The 19,498-nt window shown below is 34.2% G+C and overlaps 2 protein-coding genes and 1 pseudogene across 4 annotated transcripts; 2 read left to right on the forward strand and 1 right to left on the reverse strand.

Moving 5' to 3' along the window:
- Nucleotides 1-2,712: 2,712 nt before the first annotated feature.
- Nucleotides 2,713-5,725, forward strand: LOC147409009 (vignain-like). Of its 2 annotated transcripts, XM_086424595.1 has the most exons (4): nt 2,713-3,223; nt 3,443-3,678; nt 4,662-4,802; nt 5,370-5,725. In XM_086424595.1, the coding sequence occupies exons 1-4, from the start codon at nt 2,782-2,784 to the stop codon at nt 5,577-5,579; spliced, it is 1,029 nt and encodes a 342-aa protein (XP_086280721.1). In that variant the 5' UTR covers nt 2,713-2,781; the 3' UTR covers nt 5,580-5,725. The 2 variants fall into 2 exon arrangements, with proteins under 2 accessions (XP_086280721.1, XP_086280727.1); XM_086424601.1 differs by lacking the exon at nt 4,662-4,802.
- Nucleotides 5,726-7,024: 1,299 nt separating this feature from the next.
- LOC147409010 (pentatricopeptide repeat-containing protein At2g15690, mitochondrial pseudogene) lies at nt 7,025-8,494 on the forward strand (annotated as a pseudogene).
- Nucleotides 8,495-9,286: 792 nt separating this feature from the next.
- Nucleotides 9,287-14,412, reverse strand: LOC147409011 (uncharacterized). 2 transcript variants are annotated; one of them, XM_086424610.1, is made up of 7 exons: nt 14,210-14,412; nt 12,370-12,659; nt 11,066-11,166; nt 10,317-10,559; nt 10,147-10,240; nt 9,835-10,039; nt 9,287-9,751 (listed from the first exon to the last, which is right to left on the reverse strand). In XM_086424610.1, exons 2-7 carry the CDS (start codon nt 12,636-12,638, stop codon nt 9,446-9,448), a joined length of 1,218 nt encoding a protein of 405 aa, XP_086280736.1. In that variant the 5' UTR covers nt 12,639-12,659; nt 14,210-14,412; the 3' UTR covers nt 9,287-9,445. The 2 variants fall into 2 exon arrangements, with proteins under 2 accessions (XP_086280736.1, XP_086280735.1); XM_086424609.1 differs by lacking the exon at nt 14,210-14,412 and having other exon boundaries at nt 12,370-13,531.
- Nucleotides 14,413-19,498: the final 5,086 nt, after the last annotated feature.

The following is a 19,498-nucleotide window of genomic DNA, read 5'->3' on the forward strand; positions in this document are numbered from 1 at the left end:
ATATGCATACCACCCTTGACCTCGGTCTTCTCTTATAGACTAATAAAAAAATTTATCTAAATACCCTCATGATCATCATCACTATGATCATCACCTTCATTATCTCCATCTCCATCGTCATCACCATTATTATCACCATCATCATCACCATCATCATCATGATTAGTTTTGAAAAAAATTTCAATGATTTTTTATTGGTCAAGAGAATACTGAGCCGAAGGGACATGCTATAAATTTGAAAACATAAAGAGTATCTCAAATGTTCATTGGAATGTGAGGAGTGGAGGGATTCTTAAAAATTTTGAAGCGTGAGATACACTTCGAAGTTTTTTCCTTTTTTCCTCCCGGACAGGCTTCTTTAGGGAGGCAATTTCCTATTTAATAAGCTTTTGCTTCTTGAACGTGACGGCACCAATAGGACTGCAACTCGGGTGGCTGGGCCGGGTTGAAGATCAACCCACCCAACCCACACTAGACAACCACTAAGTTGTGCCTTTGCCCAACCTGATCTTAGCATGAAATGCTCAACCCAAGTCGGGTTGATCGGATTGGCTCATTCTTAATTAATATTTGATAATTTAATAATAATAATGACTTGTATAAAGATAAGTGGTATGTAAAAAAATATAAATTTATAATTATTTGTCGTAAAAATACGTTTCAAAGTTCACATCCATGAAATTATAAGTAAATGTTAAAATTAAAATAAAAAAAATTGATGATTCACTAAAGTTTGAAATGTGAACACGAAAGAAAAAAAAGATATTTTCCATAACCTAAAAATGATCAATAATTGTATTCTACAGTAAGTTCAGATTTTTCAAAATCGCTTTTTAACTTTTTCTTTTTAAGGGTTCCTCCACTTTTCAACTTTCTCATTGTAGAGAAATCATGTTTGGAAACAGTGCTCGTCAAACAATTAACGAATGCCACAAGCTCGTCAGTCATATCTTCTTTTCTACTTTCTCACTTTCCACAAAGAAATCCACTACTTAATGAACGCAACGACCTATTCAAATAACATACAAATTACATTATCCCCCCTGCATTTTGATGAATATTTGAAATACCCTCTAGGTTTCAAGACGATGACATGCCCCTTGACTGTGACCTTTTACACGAGCCTTGTGGCGAAGCAAGGATGGCTCAGGATCGTATCATTTAAGTCCCTCTTATGGTGAGCTCGGGTAGGACTCGATAGCAGCACGCCTTCTGTAGATGCTGATTTTCGCTCTACCTCAAGATGTTCTTCCTTCCTTTCGAAGTTCGGCTGGACCTGCAAATAAGCCCACTCCGACGATCAAGTTAGAATCTGTAATAATTTCTTTTGTGTCTTAATCTATCTTTTCAGAGAAAGGAAGAAAGAACCAGCCTCCTTCTTCATCCATGAAGACTTCCCTTTATAGGGATTTCAATGATCGTTTTCTGTCCCATCCCCTGAGGTGACTCAGAGTAGTTTACTTACTCTCTGATGTGTCAGTTGCAGGGGTAGTTGCAACTGTCCTGACAATCCTGGGGCAATCAGAACTGATCTGACATGGTATGGGTTGTCCTGGTTGTCAATCAATGGCACATCTGTCAGATCCGCCTTACCGACCTACACTATCACTTGATATCTGCAGAGCACCTCATCTAAACTACTTGATGGGCGATGATGGCCCGTTCGAGCTGAGTATCCGTGCGTCCGAGGATTTCCAACTACGGTACCTATCAAGCCTTATATTTGAGCTTCAAGTCTATGCTTTCGAGTATCGTTCGAGCTACGTGTCTATACATCCGAGAACTTCCCTCCACACCTTCCTCGGATCAATATCTAATCAATTACATGGATCCTCATATTACATTGACCAATCTTTAACTTTTTGTGAAAAGTAACTCTTATTTTTAAGATATAGATGATCCATGTCATTTTTGTGAGTATTAAAAGTAAAAAAGATTGAATTACCCTTGTAATCAATTTTTCTACTTCTTGCCACCTTTTTTACTTTTTTCTTTAAAAAAAAATCATTTTTGAACTTAGGTTTTGGCGGCCATAGAAATCAAGTACTGATTTGATAGTAATTGCCGAAGAGTGGAGGGGTGATTAATTGGCAATCTATTGGTTTTAACATTGAATTTAATCTACTTGTCTGTTGTTTGAAAATTTTATTAAAATTCTCAGAAAAAAAGTATGGAATTTGGTGACAATTATTTATCACTCATTCTTTGTAAGTTTTGATTAACTAATTAATTTATATTGCTGTTTCGCCTTTGAAATTAATGAGAAAAAAAAAATTAAACAATATTTTTATCGAAGATGGCTTTCACAAAAAGATGGTGATTTTTTGTTTTTCATTTTTTTGAGGGTGCGGGGGAATCGAGGTTTGTCATATAAAATTGTAGTTTATATCCTAAAGATTGACGAGCTTGGATAAAATAATTTCCAGGTAAAAAATTAATTTTTTTGGCAAGTGAATACAATTTATATTACTCTCGCAGAGAAGATCATGGTCAAGGGGTATGTCAACAGTTTGAAAATGTAAGGGTGGTATCTCAAATATTCACAAAACTCAAGGGGCCACATCATTTAGAAGACCATGGTCAACGGCAAGCCATCTTTTTTGGAAAATGTAGAAAGATATTTTTCTTTGTTCACAAGCTCAAAGATGAAGAACTAGACTCCATGCATCTTATCTCATCTCATATAAAAGGACTTTGCATGGCTAAGAACATACCAAGCCTCTTTCCTCTCAATAACTACTCATCTTTTTCATTTATCACATAATTCACAAGCCCTTGGAGATGGGGAAGTTTGTATTGGTAGCTTTCTCACTAGCTCTAGTTGTTGGATTCGCCACTAGCTTTGATTTCAATGAGAAAGACTTGGAATCGGAAGAAAGTCTTATGAACTTATATGAGAAGTGGCGAAGCCATCACACTCTTTCTTGGGATCTCACCAAGAATCGTGAGCGTTTCAATGTGTTCAAAGAGAATGTGAAGTACATTCACAACTTCAACAAGAAAGATACCTCTTATAAGTTGAAATTGAACAAACATGGAGCCATGACAAATAGTGAATTTAAGAGTTTTTACGCGGGATCAAAAGTAAAACACCCCAAGATGCTCCGAGGGGATCAACCAGAAAATGGGAATTTCAAGTATAAGAAGATAGAAAACCTCCCGACATCGATTGATTGGAGGAAGGAAGGTGCAGTGACTGACATAAAAGATCAAGGGAAATGTGGTAAGTTCATGTAACATATATTATTTATATCTATGTCGTTTATAAACTATAGTTATTATACATGAAGTGAGCACGGGTGTGCAGATAAAAGATTCACTAATTAGTGTATCATAAAAAGTTGGTATGGCAATATAAGATCGATATATTTCTCTTAACAATATTTACAATTTTATTATCTTTTGCTTATGACTTACTTGGTTAATCGTGTGGATGTTACAGGTTGTTGTTGGGCATTCTCAACTATAGCTGCAGTTGAGGGCTTAAACCAAATCAAAACGAATAATTTAGTTTCTTTGTCTGAGCAAGAGTTGGTCGATTGTGATACTAAAAAAAATCAAGGTTGTAATGGAGGATATATGAGATTTGCATTTCGTTACATCAAGAAGAATGGAGGGATATCAACAGAGAAAAACTATCCTTACAAAGGAAAAGATGGAACTTGTAGCCCAAATAAGGTAGGTTAGATTTTGTTAAACTAATAGAGTAACAATGATCTATCCTTCCTTTTCAGGTTATTATTGGTTCGAGTCGTGCTGGAGTGACTTTAAAATTTACATTGATTCACATTTTGCTGACGTGGAGGTGCGCATGGAACCATAGATGATTTTTACTTGTATCTCAATGAAAAACATTTATGGTTCTGTGCACACATCCACACCAATAAAGTGTGAATCAATGTGAATTTGAAAGTCACTCTAGTATTATTCTATTGGTTAAGGTATGATGAAATTATCATGCCACTTGTTATGGTAGCTAGGAAGTGATAGTTAACTCGACCAAAGCCCGATGGAATGAACTTGACGGTACTACAATAGATATCAATAGGTTGAAAAGCCGTAGTGTGGCAATAGCAAGGCCCCTCTACTCGTGCCAGGTTGTTCGGCTTTGGCCCTGACAAAACTACACTATAAAGAAGTAGACCCATGATTAGGGGGTTGAAGCGCTAAGGTTGTTCTACCGAAGAGAAAGTGTAGCCAGTTAAGCGACTACTAGTTAAGCTAACGTAGGCTTAACTGACTAGCACTTTGTGAAAACTGAAAATTTTGACAAGAAAATTCAACGGACCAAAGCCCACAAATTTTAAAAATCGAATTTCGATAGCCCATGGCCATTGAAATTTTTTATGTTTCCCAATTCAACAGCTTAGAGCCATCAAATTTCTCCCATCCTCCATTAATTTGATGATTTTGATCTGTCAAATTTTATGAAATTCGATGGCCTTGAGCCATCAAATATAGGGTTTTTTTCACATTGTGTAGACTACTGATATCAGGTGTAGTGTAGACCCTTTTTCACAATATTCTGAAATATTGATTTCAATCAAAATCCATCATGGGATGATATACTAACAATTTTGTTTATCACAATAAACAAAAAAATTATAAATTATAAATTAGTTAGTGATGTGAATACATGTAAGTATATTCTAGTATTGCAGAAAAATTCTTCTGTGGTGATGATTGATGGACATGAAAATGTACCTGCCAACGACGAAAATTCCTTGTTGAAAGCTGTCGCTAATCAACCTGTATCCGTCTTAATATCTTCTAATGGTTCCGACTTCCAATTTTACTCTGAGGTATTTTCTTGGTTTAATTAATTTAAACTATTGGAGTAGTCATCAAATTTATGAAAAACAACCCCAACAAATTAAAAAAAATGTTTTTTATTTACATTATTATCACCTAGGTTCTTCTGGAATAGTATCGGTTAGCTTCAATTCAAATCCCTAAAAGGGCAAACTTGGAGCTCTAGAAAAGAAGGATAGCAAAGTTGCTACAATTGATTTTTCGTAGATGTAGACCATGGAGCGTGGTGGTTTGTTATGACCCTAAGAGATAAGGACTTTACTTTCAGTACCAGTGAATGTTTTTTAATGTATTGGTTAGGTTTATATTAGTAAATATAACAATATTGTGGAAGGCTAATCCAATAATGGCTTGAACATTTAGGCTTATGGAGGGACCATTAGAAAGACCAATCTCAGACCATTTATTTAAACAACCTTAAAATTGAACCTAAGACTGTCACAACGAAGTCATGTAAAGCCAATCCTAGTCCCATACCGATTGGGAAAAACTCCATGGGGGGGTGGCACTAGTCTTTGAATTTAATTATATATGAATTGGAATGATTATGATCGCAGGGCGTATTCAATGGAGATTGTGACAATCAACTAGATCATGCAGCAACGATCGTGGGCTATGGAACAACTATAAATAGGACCAAGTACTGGATAGTAAAGAACTCATGGGGAACTAATTGGGGAGAACAAGGTTACATGAAAATGCAGCGTGACATTGCTGATGAACATGGACTGTGTGGCATAGCCATGGATGCTTCATATCCAATCTAAGGCCTTAGCACAGCTTAATGATCCTTTCTCGGATATGAACTCTAAATATAGTTGTAATTGATTGTTTATGTAGAAATAATTGTTGTTTGGTGATTGATGTATTTGGTTGCTTATAATGTCTTGGTGTGTCTCTTTAGTCTTCAATGAATCGAATATAATTAAGAAGTTATTTACTAAATGAATTACTGCTCTTTTAACAAATATCAATGAAACAGACCACAATACAAATTACTTGAATGCAAAAAGGAAAAGATTGGACAATGGACCGATTTTAGGTTCCAAACCATGGCTCTAAAACTAGTTGTAGGGATCTTTCAACGATTTTACGAAAAATAGTCCAAATTCATTTTTAAAAAATTAATTAAATGGAAGTCTAGATCTTTGTACACCAATATAAGCTTTATATAAGCAACCAACCAAAACCTATTATATGGTTTTTGAATTGTTACTTGATGTTGATGCTTTGTTAATGAAGAACAGAGTTTTAAAAGTGGAGTATGACAACTACTACAAAGAGAATAAACCTCTATTTGGCTTCAATCGAGATTTTGATTCATAAAACTATTCGTTTCACACTCAAATACTTCACGTTTTCTCCAAACACCAAACTCATATGAAATAAGAAAGCATAAAAAACCTAACATAAATATCAAGAATCTCGACGATAACTTTCAACTTTATTATTTTTTCTAATCTCCCCCCTTTTCAATAATACTCCTTTGACTTTATTCTCTTTCCTCTTTTTTCATTTTTTTAATAATACTCTTTTAATTTTATTGTCTTTTTTCTTTACCCTTTAACCCAAACACCAAACTCATATGAAATAAAAAAACATAAAACACCTATCATAAATATCAAGAATCTCAACAAAACTTTCAACTTTATTACATTTTCTCATCTTCCTCCTTTTCAATAATACTCCTTTGATTTTATTTTCTTTCTTTTCTCTCATTTTTTTTCAGTAATACCTTTTCAATTTTACTATCTTTCCTCTTTATCCCTTAACCCTAAACAGGAGGCATAACCAAACTCTAGTTTTATTGAGAATTTCTTTTAGCACCCCAACTCTTTTACTTATTATACCCCAATTAAATTTAAAGAATAAAAAATTAATAGACTCTGATTATCATTCTCTCATTTTAAGAAAGAACACGTTAGGTTTGGATATTTTCTTTTTGTTGAGGGAGACATATAAAAGAGAGAAGAGCATGAAATCAACATCAAGAGGTCGGAGTAGATGATGATCATCGTTGATGTCAACTTGTTCGTTTTGTGAGTTATTATCCATAGTGGAAATGTGCGAGTCTTTTTTTATCCTAGGCAAGTATTATGAGGGAAATTTTGATGTGAAAATCTTAATTCGTATTTTAAATGGGGTATATTAATTTTTAGTTGAGGTGTGACAAATAATTTAACTAATTGGGATGTAAGAAGTAAAAGTTGGGGTGCCAATAAAATTTCTTTTACAAATTTGAAGGCATAGAGCTGTACATGATTCATCAGAATGGTGTGTTCTGAAAAATTTAGAATCCAATAAAGACCATTATGAATTTAGATAAGATCTGATCCCATTCTTATCGAATTAGATCCTAGTGAAGTATAAGAGTGACCTTATCTCTTATAATAAAATTTGTAAATAGTCTCTCAAAGTTAACAGTGATACAATGGTTCAAGTGACAATAACGGCTAGTATTATGAATTCTTATCCACTCCCCAAGATCGCAAGTTCAACTAATTTACACTTATTTGATCTCTCATGTTCCTTGAACAAGGTGAAGTTTGATCTTCCAAATGGGTCTTCTAAGAGACTGTTGGTTGTTGGTATTGGGCATGTTAAATTGAAATCTCACAGCATTTTAAATGGTTTTGAGGGGCAAATTCGATCTCACAAGAGAGGTTCCACGGCTGTATATTGTGAATTGGGTAGTACTGGAGATGCTCTCAGAGTGTTCGAAGAAATGCCCGATCATAATTTGGATTCATGTAATAAGATGTTGATGGGTTTTGTTGAAAATGGGCAAGGAGAAGAAGCAATTAGACTCTTTAATGAGATGAAGAAAAGTGGATTTCGGCCAAATGGGTTTACTTTCACTGGAGTCCTGAAAGCTTGTGAAGACTTAGGGGCAGTGGAGGAAGGAAGGTCGTATTTTGAATCTATGAACAAAGACTATGAGATCACTCCTTCGATTGAGCATTGTGTGAGCATTGTTGGCCTTCTTGGAAGATCAGGTAAGATAGAGGAAGCCAAGGAGATCATAAATAGGATCCCAAGTGACTCTAGACACCTTGCATGGGCGACATTGCGAAAATATGCGATAACTGGATCAAAAGAGCGGATGGGTCCTAAATCTCCTTCGGGATTGAAGCTTAGCAATAAAAAGAGATTGGGTTCAAATCGATCGACTGCAAATCCGAAGAAGATCGAGGCATATGAAAAACTAAGGTCTTTGAATGAAGAAATGAAGGAAGCGGGTTACGTGCCAAATACTAAGTTTGTGCTTCATGATATCGATCAAGAAGCGAAAGAGAAGGCCTTGATGTACCACAGTGAGAGGCTCGCCATTGCTTACGGGCTTATTAGTACACCACCAGGGACCACCTTGAGAATCATCAAGAATCTACGGATTTGCGGAGATTGTCACAATGCAGTCAAGATCATATCGAAGATTGTAGATAGAGAGATCATTGTGAGGGACAACAAAAGGTTTCATCATTTCAAAGATGGTAAGTGCTCCTGTGGAGATTATTGGTAGTGAGAACTGATTCAAACTTGGTTTACTTTATTATGTATGGATGTGTACATCATCATCATCATCTCCCCCAAAACTTGGTTCCAAAAATTTGGGGTCTGATAAACAACTATTGTTCCTCTAAATGTTTTTTTGAAGTCACATTTTGATGTTACTTCATGAGAATTCAACAGGTATTTTGGTTAGCATATATTGATATGTATGTCACCATCGTCATCACCATAAAAACAGATATTATTTGAATGTATATATATCAATCTAAAACCAAGCTAAAGTATTAATCTTGTCCAAGACAAGATGACTTGTGTGAATCAACTTGGTATAGGTGGGGGTCGACATGGATTACCAGGTAAATATAGGTGGGGGAATCAGGTTTAGAACCATACTAATGATAGAAGAGTTTTTTCTTTATCATGATTCAAGAAGGAAACCAAAGCAGGAAGGAACATGCGAAAAGGAAGGAGATTGCTTTCTAATGTTGCAAGAAACAAATAGAGTTTGATGAACATGGGAAAAGGCTGGAGATTGATTCCTAATGTAGGACAAGATCTCAACAAAGAAGATGGATCGGACTGAAGGGTTAAATGTGCATTTTATCTTAAAAAATATATAACTTCGTGACCGTGAATCAGAACGACTATTATAATACCAATTCAGAAAACTAACGACTATTACTATTATAATATGAAATTAGAAGTCTAGAGTCTATTTGAACCTATTTAAGGGTCAATTTTCATTATGTTTTGCAGATTTATTATGAATTTCAGAGTTATTTCTCTTGTTTTTTCCCTATGGATTTAAGGTTACTTTATCCAAGGAGGAAGACCTTGATCTTCTCCTTCTCACCATGATTCTACCGTGTCGCATGTGCATACACACAACCTCCACGCCCCCACCTCCACCCACTGTAATAAAAGAAGATGCACAAAAAACATAATATCTAGACACAAATGATGATGAAAGAAAAAACCATATTCATGACTCAAAAATCACAGTACTGTAGAAAGTTCAATCTGGGTAAGAAACTACACATCTATTGACTGGTACAGTTGGAGCGGTGCAATTGCAATTGCTTTGTCATTGTGGCCTTTGGGGCATGAACCACTAGAAAAACCTTCAAGAGTGACCCTCATCGCCTTCCTCCATTGATGACGAGTCATCTTCTGCACTTCCTGGGCTTATTATACGTGCTCTCTTAACACCTTTCCCTACCACACTTATAGATGCACTTGCACCTGAGTTAGTGGAAGAATCAGTTGGAGAGCCCGCATTCACACCGTTGTTCTTGTTACTCGTTTCTGAAGAGTTTGTCACTGTTGGAAGCATGTTCTGCAGGATACTTATTGACTTGGCTGAAATCATTTCCAAGACTTCTGAGGATAGAGGGGTTGGTAGAAAGGCAAGCTGTTGTAGTTGTACAAGCTGTGCAACCAAGCAACAAGTGAGAATTACTAACTGTTGAACAATAAAATAGAGATTTCATGTACTTGTTAACTAACACTCACTTTCTCGTCCAACTCGGTGGAGATGCGTTGGAGAGTGGTAATCTCAACATTTATATCCGAGTGAGAAGGATCAGATTCGGAGCCCTTCACTTCATCAGTGAGCCTCAGCAGCCGAGCATTACAAACTAATAGAGCCTTCTCGCAATAAGTAATGGCTTTTTCAGGCTTTGAGCCATCCTCCATTGCCATACATATCCTAAAATTTCTGAGATTTGGGTGAAGGTTGTGATCAAGAGAAAACACTAGTTGGGAAAAATGAACACAATTATTACTGAATAAAGAATTTGACAATAAACAGATTAACTTGGATACAGTTCAACCATGCGTAGACTGTCGGGTTCGAACTGATGGTGCTCCAGAATGGATAATGAGTCATGATGATCCCTTAAAAATCTCTTAATGTCCTCTGCAGGATACACAACAAATTAAGCACCAAACTTAGATATGAGAGTTCCATCCAGGACAGAGGAATACAAATAAACCTGTTTCTGAAGCAAGCTCCCCCAGGGCTGCATAGATGTCTATTCTCTGCATTGCATCACTTGAGTACATGAAAACCATGTCCCTCGCTATTTCGATCACTTTTTTTGCTCGATCTAGGTCTGACATGCTGTCAGCTTCGTCGCCCTCTTGACTTCCCTCATCATCGTCTTCTTCCTTATCTTCATCGTCGTCTTCTACCTTAGCTTCATCATCAGCTTCCACCCTATCTTCCTCAGTAGCATCTTTTTCCCAAAAAAAGCAGAAGACATTTGAATTTATTAATGGTCATAGATGCCAAAACGTTAGTGCAACAACCATGTCATTCCCAAATTGTTGCTTAAAACAATATTTAAACATGTCTAGGTATATAGATATCAACATCATCGAAGCCTTACCCATCTATGAACATATGCAAATATGTGAAGTATGATTTCAGTAGATAAGAAACGCATTTACTGTAAAAAAAAATTCCTAAACTAGCAGCTAAGTCCAGTGGTTTTTTTTTTTTTTTTCATCCCTAATAACAAATAACTTTGAATTTCACTTGGCATCATAATGAAAACAAATCAAAATCCCTTCTACAAACCATAGAATGCTTGAAATATGTCCATATAATGTGAAAATAAACATTTTTTTGGTTGATCCAGGTTCTACAACATTTTTTTTGGTCCTCTCATACATTTTTTTTGGTTTAGAAGTACACGTATGATGTGAAAATAAATATGCCAACCACCATATAGATACTAACCATCTTGCTTAGCATCTGCTTTGGCTTTGGAGTACAGCGCACATCCATAGTTAAGGTATGCACCAAGACATTCTGGAGAAAGACTGCAAGAGTTTCCAGTTCTGCGCAAATACAATTGCATGATTAACAAAATAAAAATCAATGGCCGAAGAAGCCCTTTCAATATCCCCAGACGAGACTAATTCATACCGCAGAAAATGGCGCAAACTGCATTTTTGGATTTTAATTATATTAAATAAAATATCTAAGCATTATATTACATAATTTAACAAAAGAAAGATTCAATAAATCTTATAAATAAATAAAAAAGTAAAGAACATAGCATGAAAGAAAGAATTTCGACCAAGTTTCAACATCAAACTTAAGTGCAATTGAGAAAGACAAACAAGAATCTTCAGCAAATCATGCTTTAAAACATATTAAGCAGAAAGAATCAACTCAAACACAGACTAGTTATGATTAAAAACAATTACAAACAAAATTATACAGATATTTGCAATAATACACATTTATTTAATCAAGAACGAAGAATGTTCCGAGATTGGAAAGTATATCTCTGCCAAACACAAATCTTCCATCAAATTTCATAGAAATAATTCGAGAATCAAAATTTCAATACCAAATGAATGAGTAGAGACCCAAGAAATGAAAACACTTTGCGACCATCAAGCTCTAACATGTGAAATTTAAATAGAAAACTGGAAGCAAGCAACTCTAACATGACTTCAACGCAACTGAAGCAATCTACAGCATCAACGAAATTCTTGGAAAGACAAACAAGAATCTTGAGCGAAGCATGCTTTAAAACATATAAAGCATAAATATTGGAAATAACAATGGAATTAACAGTCATAACGCTCCCAAGAACCAACTCAAACACAGAGTAGTTATGATTAAAAACAATTACAAACAAAATTATATACATTGTAATCGCAATTGAGAAAGTTAAACAAGAATCTTGAACAAAGCACACTTTAAAGCATATAAAAGTACAAATATTGGAAATCAACTGAAACACAGTAGTTACGATTAAAAACAAAATTATACACGTTTTCAATGAAAATGTTCTTAGATTGACAGAACAATTGATTCAGGAAACCAATCCTGCATCAAATTTCATAGAATCAATCTGAACATCGAAAGTTCAATACAAAATGAAAGAGTAGGAACCCAAGAAATGAAACTCTTTGTGAGGATTAAGATCAAGAAATTTCAGAACTAATGAAATCATATCTTGTTATAAAGAACAAAAAAAAAAAAAAGAGTAGAATTCAAATAGAAAACCAGAAACAATAAACTCTAACTTGTATTCAATGGCACGAGCGAAGCAATCAATAGCTTCAGCGAAATTCTTGGCTTTCATGGCATTCGATCCTCTCTCCATCAACTCTGTGTAATCCTCTAGGTTTTCTATGGAATCTGCTTGATTAACAGAACAGCTATTGGGAGAATCTGAGCCATCACTGTCACTCCCAGAGATTCTCTGTCCTTCATCGGAGAGCGGAATTCTTTTGCCTTCGACGGTTTCTGATGATGGAACTTGAGATGAAGTGTCCTCATGAGAAGAAGACATGGCTGATGGACTCTTGACGTTCTGTTTCTTGAAGTTTTGAAAATCTCTTTAAGGGCAGAAAAGAAGAAAAAAAAAAAAAAAAACCAAAAACTAACAACACTTCTCTTTGATCAGTTTCAACTTCTTGTGTGATTGGCGAAATAATAAGAAAAGAATATGGAGGGAATTTACAATGTCTGCTCTAGCTTACAGAAAACGGTTAGAACCGTTATTTTTTATTAACAGCTTTTTTCGAACAGAATTACGAAACTACCACTGTACCTACGAAAGCGTAGGTTGGGAAAACTTTTATAAGAACGACATGGCCCTCAGGGTTTTGGCAATTATTAGAGGACTCGAAGATCAATGGAAAATGACCTAAAGGCCCTTTTCTTCAACTTTTAGTCAAAATGAAGTCCTTTGACTTTTTATCTTAAAATTTTACCATCTTCGGGTTGTTCAATATTTTGGAAATCTTAATCATCTAGTAAAGAACGCTTGATTTTATGTTAAAGTAGGATCTTGAGGGTAAAGAAAGGAACTTTTAGGTCATTTTGTATTAATCTCTCACAAAAGACTGCAGTCAAAGAGTATACCCTTGTATGAAAACACAAGGCATACATCTCAAAGAAGAAAAATGCTGAAGTGACATTAAAGTTTATACGGATTCAAACATTGTTATGTTCGAGTGAACAACATCTACGGTTCTGATTGCACCTCCATGTCAGCAAAGTGTGAATTAATGACAATCCAGCACGACTCTTCAAATAAGCTCAAAATCTAGAAGACTATAGAGCGGGCAACGGATCGGTCCAGTACCGGATATCGATTCGAATATTTCTAAACATGTACCCGATCCGATCCGAATGAATTAATGAATATTTGAACCAAATCCTATCCATTTCCTTTCATCCTTAATCCGAAACCCATCCAAAGACATTTCTTATTTTCGAATGATTAGTGTTAAAAAATATAAAATTAAACAAAATTTTAAAATATATATTTTTCAACTACAAATATAGATGGAAAACAAAAAGACTATAACGTTTTATCTATATGTATTCATATGAAATTATGAATTAAAAAAAATATAAAAATATGTTCGAATTAGATTTTTTCGTAATGGATTGGGGTAGATTCGAAATCAATCCGAAATTATTTTGAATCTAAGATTTCAATTCAAAAATCCAAATTTTCATATTTTTCAGATCGGATCGATTCAGACCAGTTCAAACATCGAGTATATTTTGGATTGTTGCCAATCCTAGAGGACTATGCCCTAACCCCCACCCAAAAAAAAAAAAAAAAGATGATACACATTTGACAATGGTCTCTACGAGAGAATGACAATAAAATGATTGAATACCATCTTCTTCAATGATTTACTGGGGAAAAAAAGAGCATCTTTGAACAGAGGTAGAGCTAGGTTTTTAAAATTTAGAGGCAACTAAAAATTATTGTGGGGCTAATGGAAAAAAATCGATTTTAAAAATAAAAAAAATTCAACGGAAGCACCGATTAATCCAGATCTTTTAAATTGTCTTTAATTTTAATCATTATTCATCCTAATTCAAGGAATGAAAGAGACATACCTTTTGAAGTATCCAATAATGGAGACAAATATGATCGAAGACGAACAAATTCCAGACCTCAATGAATCTGCCTTTGGTCTATGATTTACCCTTTCTCAGTTGCTTGTTGGTTCAACTTATACCCCTCAAGCTCTCTAGACCATCTCTTGTATGTAAAATCTAAAAGAATAACTTTCTTTCTTTTTTTTGTGTATTGTGTATCTTCGTTGGAGTCGCCCCCTATTTAAAGACTTTAAATTCTTTTTTGAAATTTGAAAACCCTAACAGCTAGGCACGATCTTGATATCCTAAATATTTGAATTCAAAAATCAAATTCTTAAGCGGGCTTTCATCGTGATTCGTCACATTAAATCCTTTTTTTTTTAATATTTAATCTGATCCAAATAAGATATTTAAAAAAATGCCCAAAACATGCTTAAGCGTTATGGATTTTTAAAAACACATTAAATAATGGATTTTGTGCCTTTTTAGGAATATATACATATGGGATAAAACGAATAAATCATTGGATCAAAGCAATGACTGATTGCTCTAAATTATCATATTTTAGGCAAAAATCAAACCAACCGATATACCCTAAATCAATAGGTACAAAAATGGTAAGTGACATCAGATTTGTATATTACAATTGAATCTTTTGAATTATATATTTAATTGAAAGGTCCTCCCATAAACCCATTTGTAGATACCTGAATTTGGATGTGCCCTCCATGCAAAGTGCAAAAGTCTATAAAAATTGGAATTGGCCCCAAGGTCCAAACTTTCTAAAAATTCACTTATCTTTTCAATAAATAATTTAGGCCAAATTTGCTTGGCCTATGGGCTAGAAACCCAACCCTAACCCAAATACATACTCAACCCACCACCCAAGCTCTTTAGACTTAAAATCCAACCATATACACATACAACCCAGTACCAAGCCCATTGACTTAAAGCCCAACCATTATCTTAAGCCTAAGTCTCAACCTAATAATTACAACCAATCACCATAACAACTCAAGATCATTATAAGGGGACACATGTTATCACCTCAACTCATCTCCCTAATTCATCTACCAACTCCGTCGCCTTTCTCTAAAAAATCAATATACTCACATCTCAGCCATACCTATAACCTACCTCCATCATTCTCTCCAAACCTTCCATCACAAGTCACCGCCACATCCCTTCTCCTTAATCAACTCACTTAACACACCCCCCAACATCTTTTAGACACATGTCACTACATCCTCCACCTTCCCAAAAAATTCTACAACATCTCTCTTACACTCTCATTCTTCTAACCAAAACTCACTACATTCAACTCACCTAACATTCAATCTATAACCACTCTCTTACATCCTCATTCTTCTAACTAAAAATCACTCCATTCAACTCGCTTAACACTCAACATAAATGGGTTATAAGAGTTAATCCATTTAGATCATAAACAACCCATTTACACCCTTTTTCATAAATACTCTTCCACCACCCTTAATTTACACACACCTCATTCACAAATCTCATATCATTCTACTCCTTTTTACCCCCATTTTACCCCTAAAAAACATCTCCAAAATCCTATAAAACCCCCCTCATTCTCAACACAAAAAGCCCCCAAGAAACAAATGCTTGAACATCTCCTCTCAAGTCATCTTTCTCAACTCTCAATCTCTTTCACCCTTATCAATCCCTCTAAAGAAATTCTCTCAACTCACAACTCATAATCCCTACACTAAATACATTCACTATCATCCTCAAGTTTAAACACAAAAATAAAAAGACGCATTAGAAGATCAAGAGGAAGAAAATTCAAGAAAAGAAGATTCCAAAAACAAGATAGAGTAAGGACAAGTGGTGTGAAAAATTCCTCTTCACTCCCCTTCATCTTCCTACTTCTATCTTCCTTACTTCTATTATTTTATTTTCAATTTAAAATAGTCATAGGATGTGATTCTAGCCTTCCCCTACCTTTAATAGATTAAACTTCGGTTTGGTCAAAAGTATAGGGGTTTGTAATCACTTTTAAAAGCAAATCATCTTTAATCTCTAATCACAAGTTGTACACACCACAAAACTCATTTTGAGGCTAAAGGAAGTTGGGTATTTTTCATTCCATGAAAATGGGCATATAATCACAAAGTCGACACTTTTCCAAAACTTATTTTCTAAAGGCAAAACATGGTAAGGTATTTTCTCTCTATGAGATGATCCTCCTAGTTTAAGCCAACATTAAAAATCCCCTCGTTTGAGGGACATAAAATTGTCGTTTAATCGAATTTTCCTATTTTCTTTTATTTATCTAAAATGGCGATGTTTTTCAAGGTTACTATTATTTGATGGAGAGAAATGGGTGCCTAACATCTTCCATTCTATCTAATTGGACTGTTTACCTAGATGATAGGTGGATTGATATTTTATCCTTATGAAAGTCACTAAATGCCAAAAAATGACATTTTTCTCTAAAATACGTTTCGGGTTACCATTCATACCTTCTTACAAAAAGGAATGGTAATGAATCCAAATCCTTGTAGAGGTGATCTTTGAAAATTGAAAATCAGACATCTACACAATTTATTAGATAATTCCTTATACTATAAACAATATCTCATTCAGAGACCTTTGAGAATATTTTCTATTATTTAACTCTTAGTCTATGTGCATGGTATTGAAACTCTAGAATGATCAATGGATAATTTGGAAAAAAAATCTTTTTCAAAAACATATTCTAAATTATATATTTTATCAAATAAAATATTAATTTATCGGTTAATCGATTAAAAATTTCACCTAGTCAAGATTTAATATACATAATCATCCTTGTCCCAATCTCGAATATTCCCCAAAAATCGGTTTTAGATTCCTTGTTGAATCATTATCATCATTCAAATAGTTCATTGGTTACCTAGTTAATATTATTTTACAATTCATCAATATGAAATTGAGAATTACAATTAACAAAGTCAAAGTAATCGGATTTCTATTCAACGATAAATAAGGTTCTTAGGTCTAAGGAATTTCTAAACTTGATTTATGCTATAAGTTAATTCTATATTGATAGTAGATTTCAACGAGAATTAACTTATGCGCAATTAGTCAATGTATTTGTTGAGTACATAATCAACATCATGATATCTTGAGAACAAGGTATTATTCATCAAATGTACACTCTTACAATATGACAATTATATAAATTAAATGCCCAGCTTCTTCCATAAATGTGACAATTTCAATTAAAAGAAACTATATAATTAATTCTCCCGTATCAACCCTAAGTTGATCGCTTAGTTATATTACAATTGATCTAAGGACCTTATGGTTTCTCATACATCGTCAATCATCTCATGATTGATGAAAATTGGTCATATATCATTATGTGAAGAAAAAAATAAATTGAATGATAAATAAATTAAATGAACACAAAAATCATTTATTGATTAATAAACTAATTGAAAATGAACTTTCCATTTTCAATAGGGGTAATAGCGGCATATCTTTTTTTCCTCATTTGTTATTACTCGCAGTAGCATAAAATTCTTTTAATTTTTAAAACTTCTTGTGGGAGCAATGCCTCTATTATGAATCCACCCATCTTAGAATTTCTTCCCAAATTCTTTCATCTTGAACCTTGGGTCTTGGTAACAAAGCCATCAATTGTTCTTTGTAAGAAGAAAACAAATGGAACTTTTACCTTTGATGATTTCATTTCATAAAATCAAGGGTGATGATGGATTTTTTTTAAGAAGAAAAATCGAAAATTATTTGGAAAGAAAAGTTTAAAGATTACCAAATAAATAAAGAAATCTTATACAAACAATGGAAGAAGTTGAAGACAACAATTTTTTGCGAAACAAAATTAGGTATTTTTTGTGCTAAATATTAAAGATAAGGGTATCTTCCCGATTTATTTCCTATCCCTTTTCACAATGTCAAAGTCAATGGAGGTGAAATTGGAAAAGTTCTTGAAAAACTTTTTATGAAACGACAAGAAAGGGAAAAGAAAGTACCATTTGGTGAATTGGAAGTTGATTTGCACTCCAAAGAAAAATAAAAGTTTGGGGATTATAGGTTTAAGGCTAAATAATATAACCCTTTTGGGTATGTGACTTTGGCATTTTGGGGAGGAAAAAGGAAGTTTGTGGAGGAGGGTTGTGCAGACTAAGTATGGGGAAAAGAGGTTTGGTTAGCTTAGGGGAGAGGTAAAAAACACTTATAGTTGTAGCATGTGGAAAGAAATTCTCAAGGTAGTAGTTTGATAGGAGAGCTAGTTTCAGAATGGGGGTAAGAACCAAAGTTAGATTCTAAGAGGACAGATGGTATGGAAATTCAACTCTATCAAATCACTACCCTTCTTTGTACATGTATTCACTAAAAATGAACTATTCGATAGAACATTGTCTGATTCGTAATGAGACTAATTCAGCTTGGGATCTGGAATTCAGTAGCTAGGAGTTAACTGATGTGACATCTCTTCTAGATTTTCTTAATGCTTACCGGTTGAGAAAGAATGTTAAGGACAAAAGAGAATGGTTCAAAAGTAAGGATAAGAGATTTACCATTAGATCCTTCTTTTGAGGTATTGTTTCCTAAATCCATCATTTGGTCTGCCCTCATTCCTTCCAAGGTTTCTTTCTTTATTTGGGTTACTTCCTTAGGGAAGATCCTAACTTTGGATAACTTGATTTTCCATGGGTGGATTGTTCCAATTTTTTTTTGTCTTAGTAAAAGGGATAAGGAATTATTAATCACATTTTAATTCATTGCTCTTTTTTCCTACAAAATTTGGATGCACTTTCTTTTACTCTTTTAGATGAATTGGGTCTTCATTTATTCCTTCTTCCATCTATTGGAATGGTGAACTTTTAACACCATCTCTCTCAAAAAAAGACATTTGTGGGCAACTCTTCCTTCGATCATTGTTTGGGGTCTTTGAAAAAAGAGAAATAGAAGGGTGTTTTAGGGTAAGGAGAGTACTTCCCAAGCTGTGGTTACGAAAATCTTGGGTTTGCTCTACTTTTGGTCAAAGTTGAACAAAGATTTTCTGGAGGTCTTTTTTTTTATAATTATTTTTAATTTTATCTTCAGATGAGATTTTTTATGTGCTTCATGAAGTCTTTTGTTTGTACTTTATTTTTTATCTTTTCTTCCTCTTTGTATTGGGCCTACATCGGCCTCCTTCATCTTTTCTCTTTTTTGGTAAATAAAATTTTACACTTATAAAAAAAAAAAGTAAAAGTATCTTTGTAGTTTTAGGAGTTTCTCATATAAGACCCACTGTCCAGAGCTACGTCATATGTTTGACAACGCGGG

This window comes from Akebia trifoliata, chromosome 2, assembly GCF_017979445.1.
Source record: "Akebia trifoliata isolate Shusen 1 chromosome 2, ASM1797944v1, whole genome shotgun sequence".
NCBI classification, from domain to species: domain Eukaryota; kingdom Viridiplantae; phylum Streptophyta; class Magnoliopsida; order Ranunculales; family Lardizabalaceae; genus Akebia; species Akebia trifoliata.

Excerpts from the sequence above, each read along its gene's own strand:
- LOC147409011 (XM_086424610.1), bottom strand. The coding sequence starts at position 12,638 with ATGTCTTCTTCTCATGAGGACACTTCATCTCAAGTTCCATCATCAGAA. Across the intron at positions 11,167-12,369 it reads GCTCGTGCCATTGAATACAA|AACTGGAAACTCTTGCAGTC; the intron begins GTTAGAGTTTAT and ends GTATTTGCGCAG. Across the intron at positions 10,241-10,316 it reads GGAGCTTGCTTCAGAAACAG|AGGACATTAAGAGATTTTTA; the intron begins GTTTATTTGTAT and ends TGTATCCTGCAG.
- LOC147409009 (XM_086424595.1), top strand. The coding sequence starts at position 2,782 with ATGGGGAAGTTTGTATTGGTAGCTTTCTCACTAGCTCTAGTTGTTGGA. Across the intron at positions 3,224-3,442 it reads AAAAGATCAAGGGAAATGTG|GTTGTTGTTGGGCATTCTCA; the intron begins GTAAGTTCATGT and ends TGGATGTTACAG. Across the intron at positions 3,679-4,661 it reads GAACTTGTAGCCCAAATAAG|AAAAATTCTTCTGTGGTGAT; the intron begins GTAGGTTAGATT and ends CTAGTATTGCAG.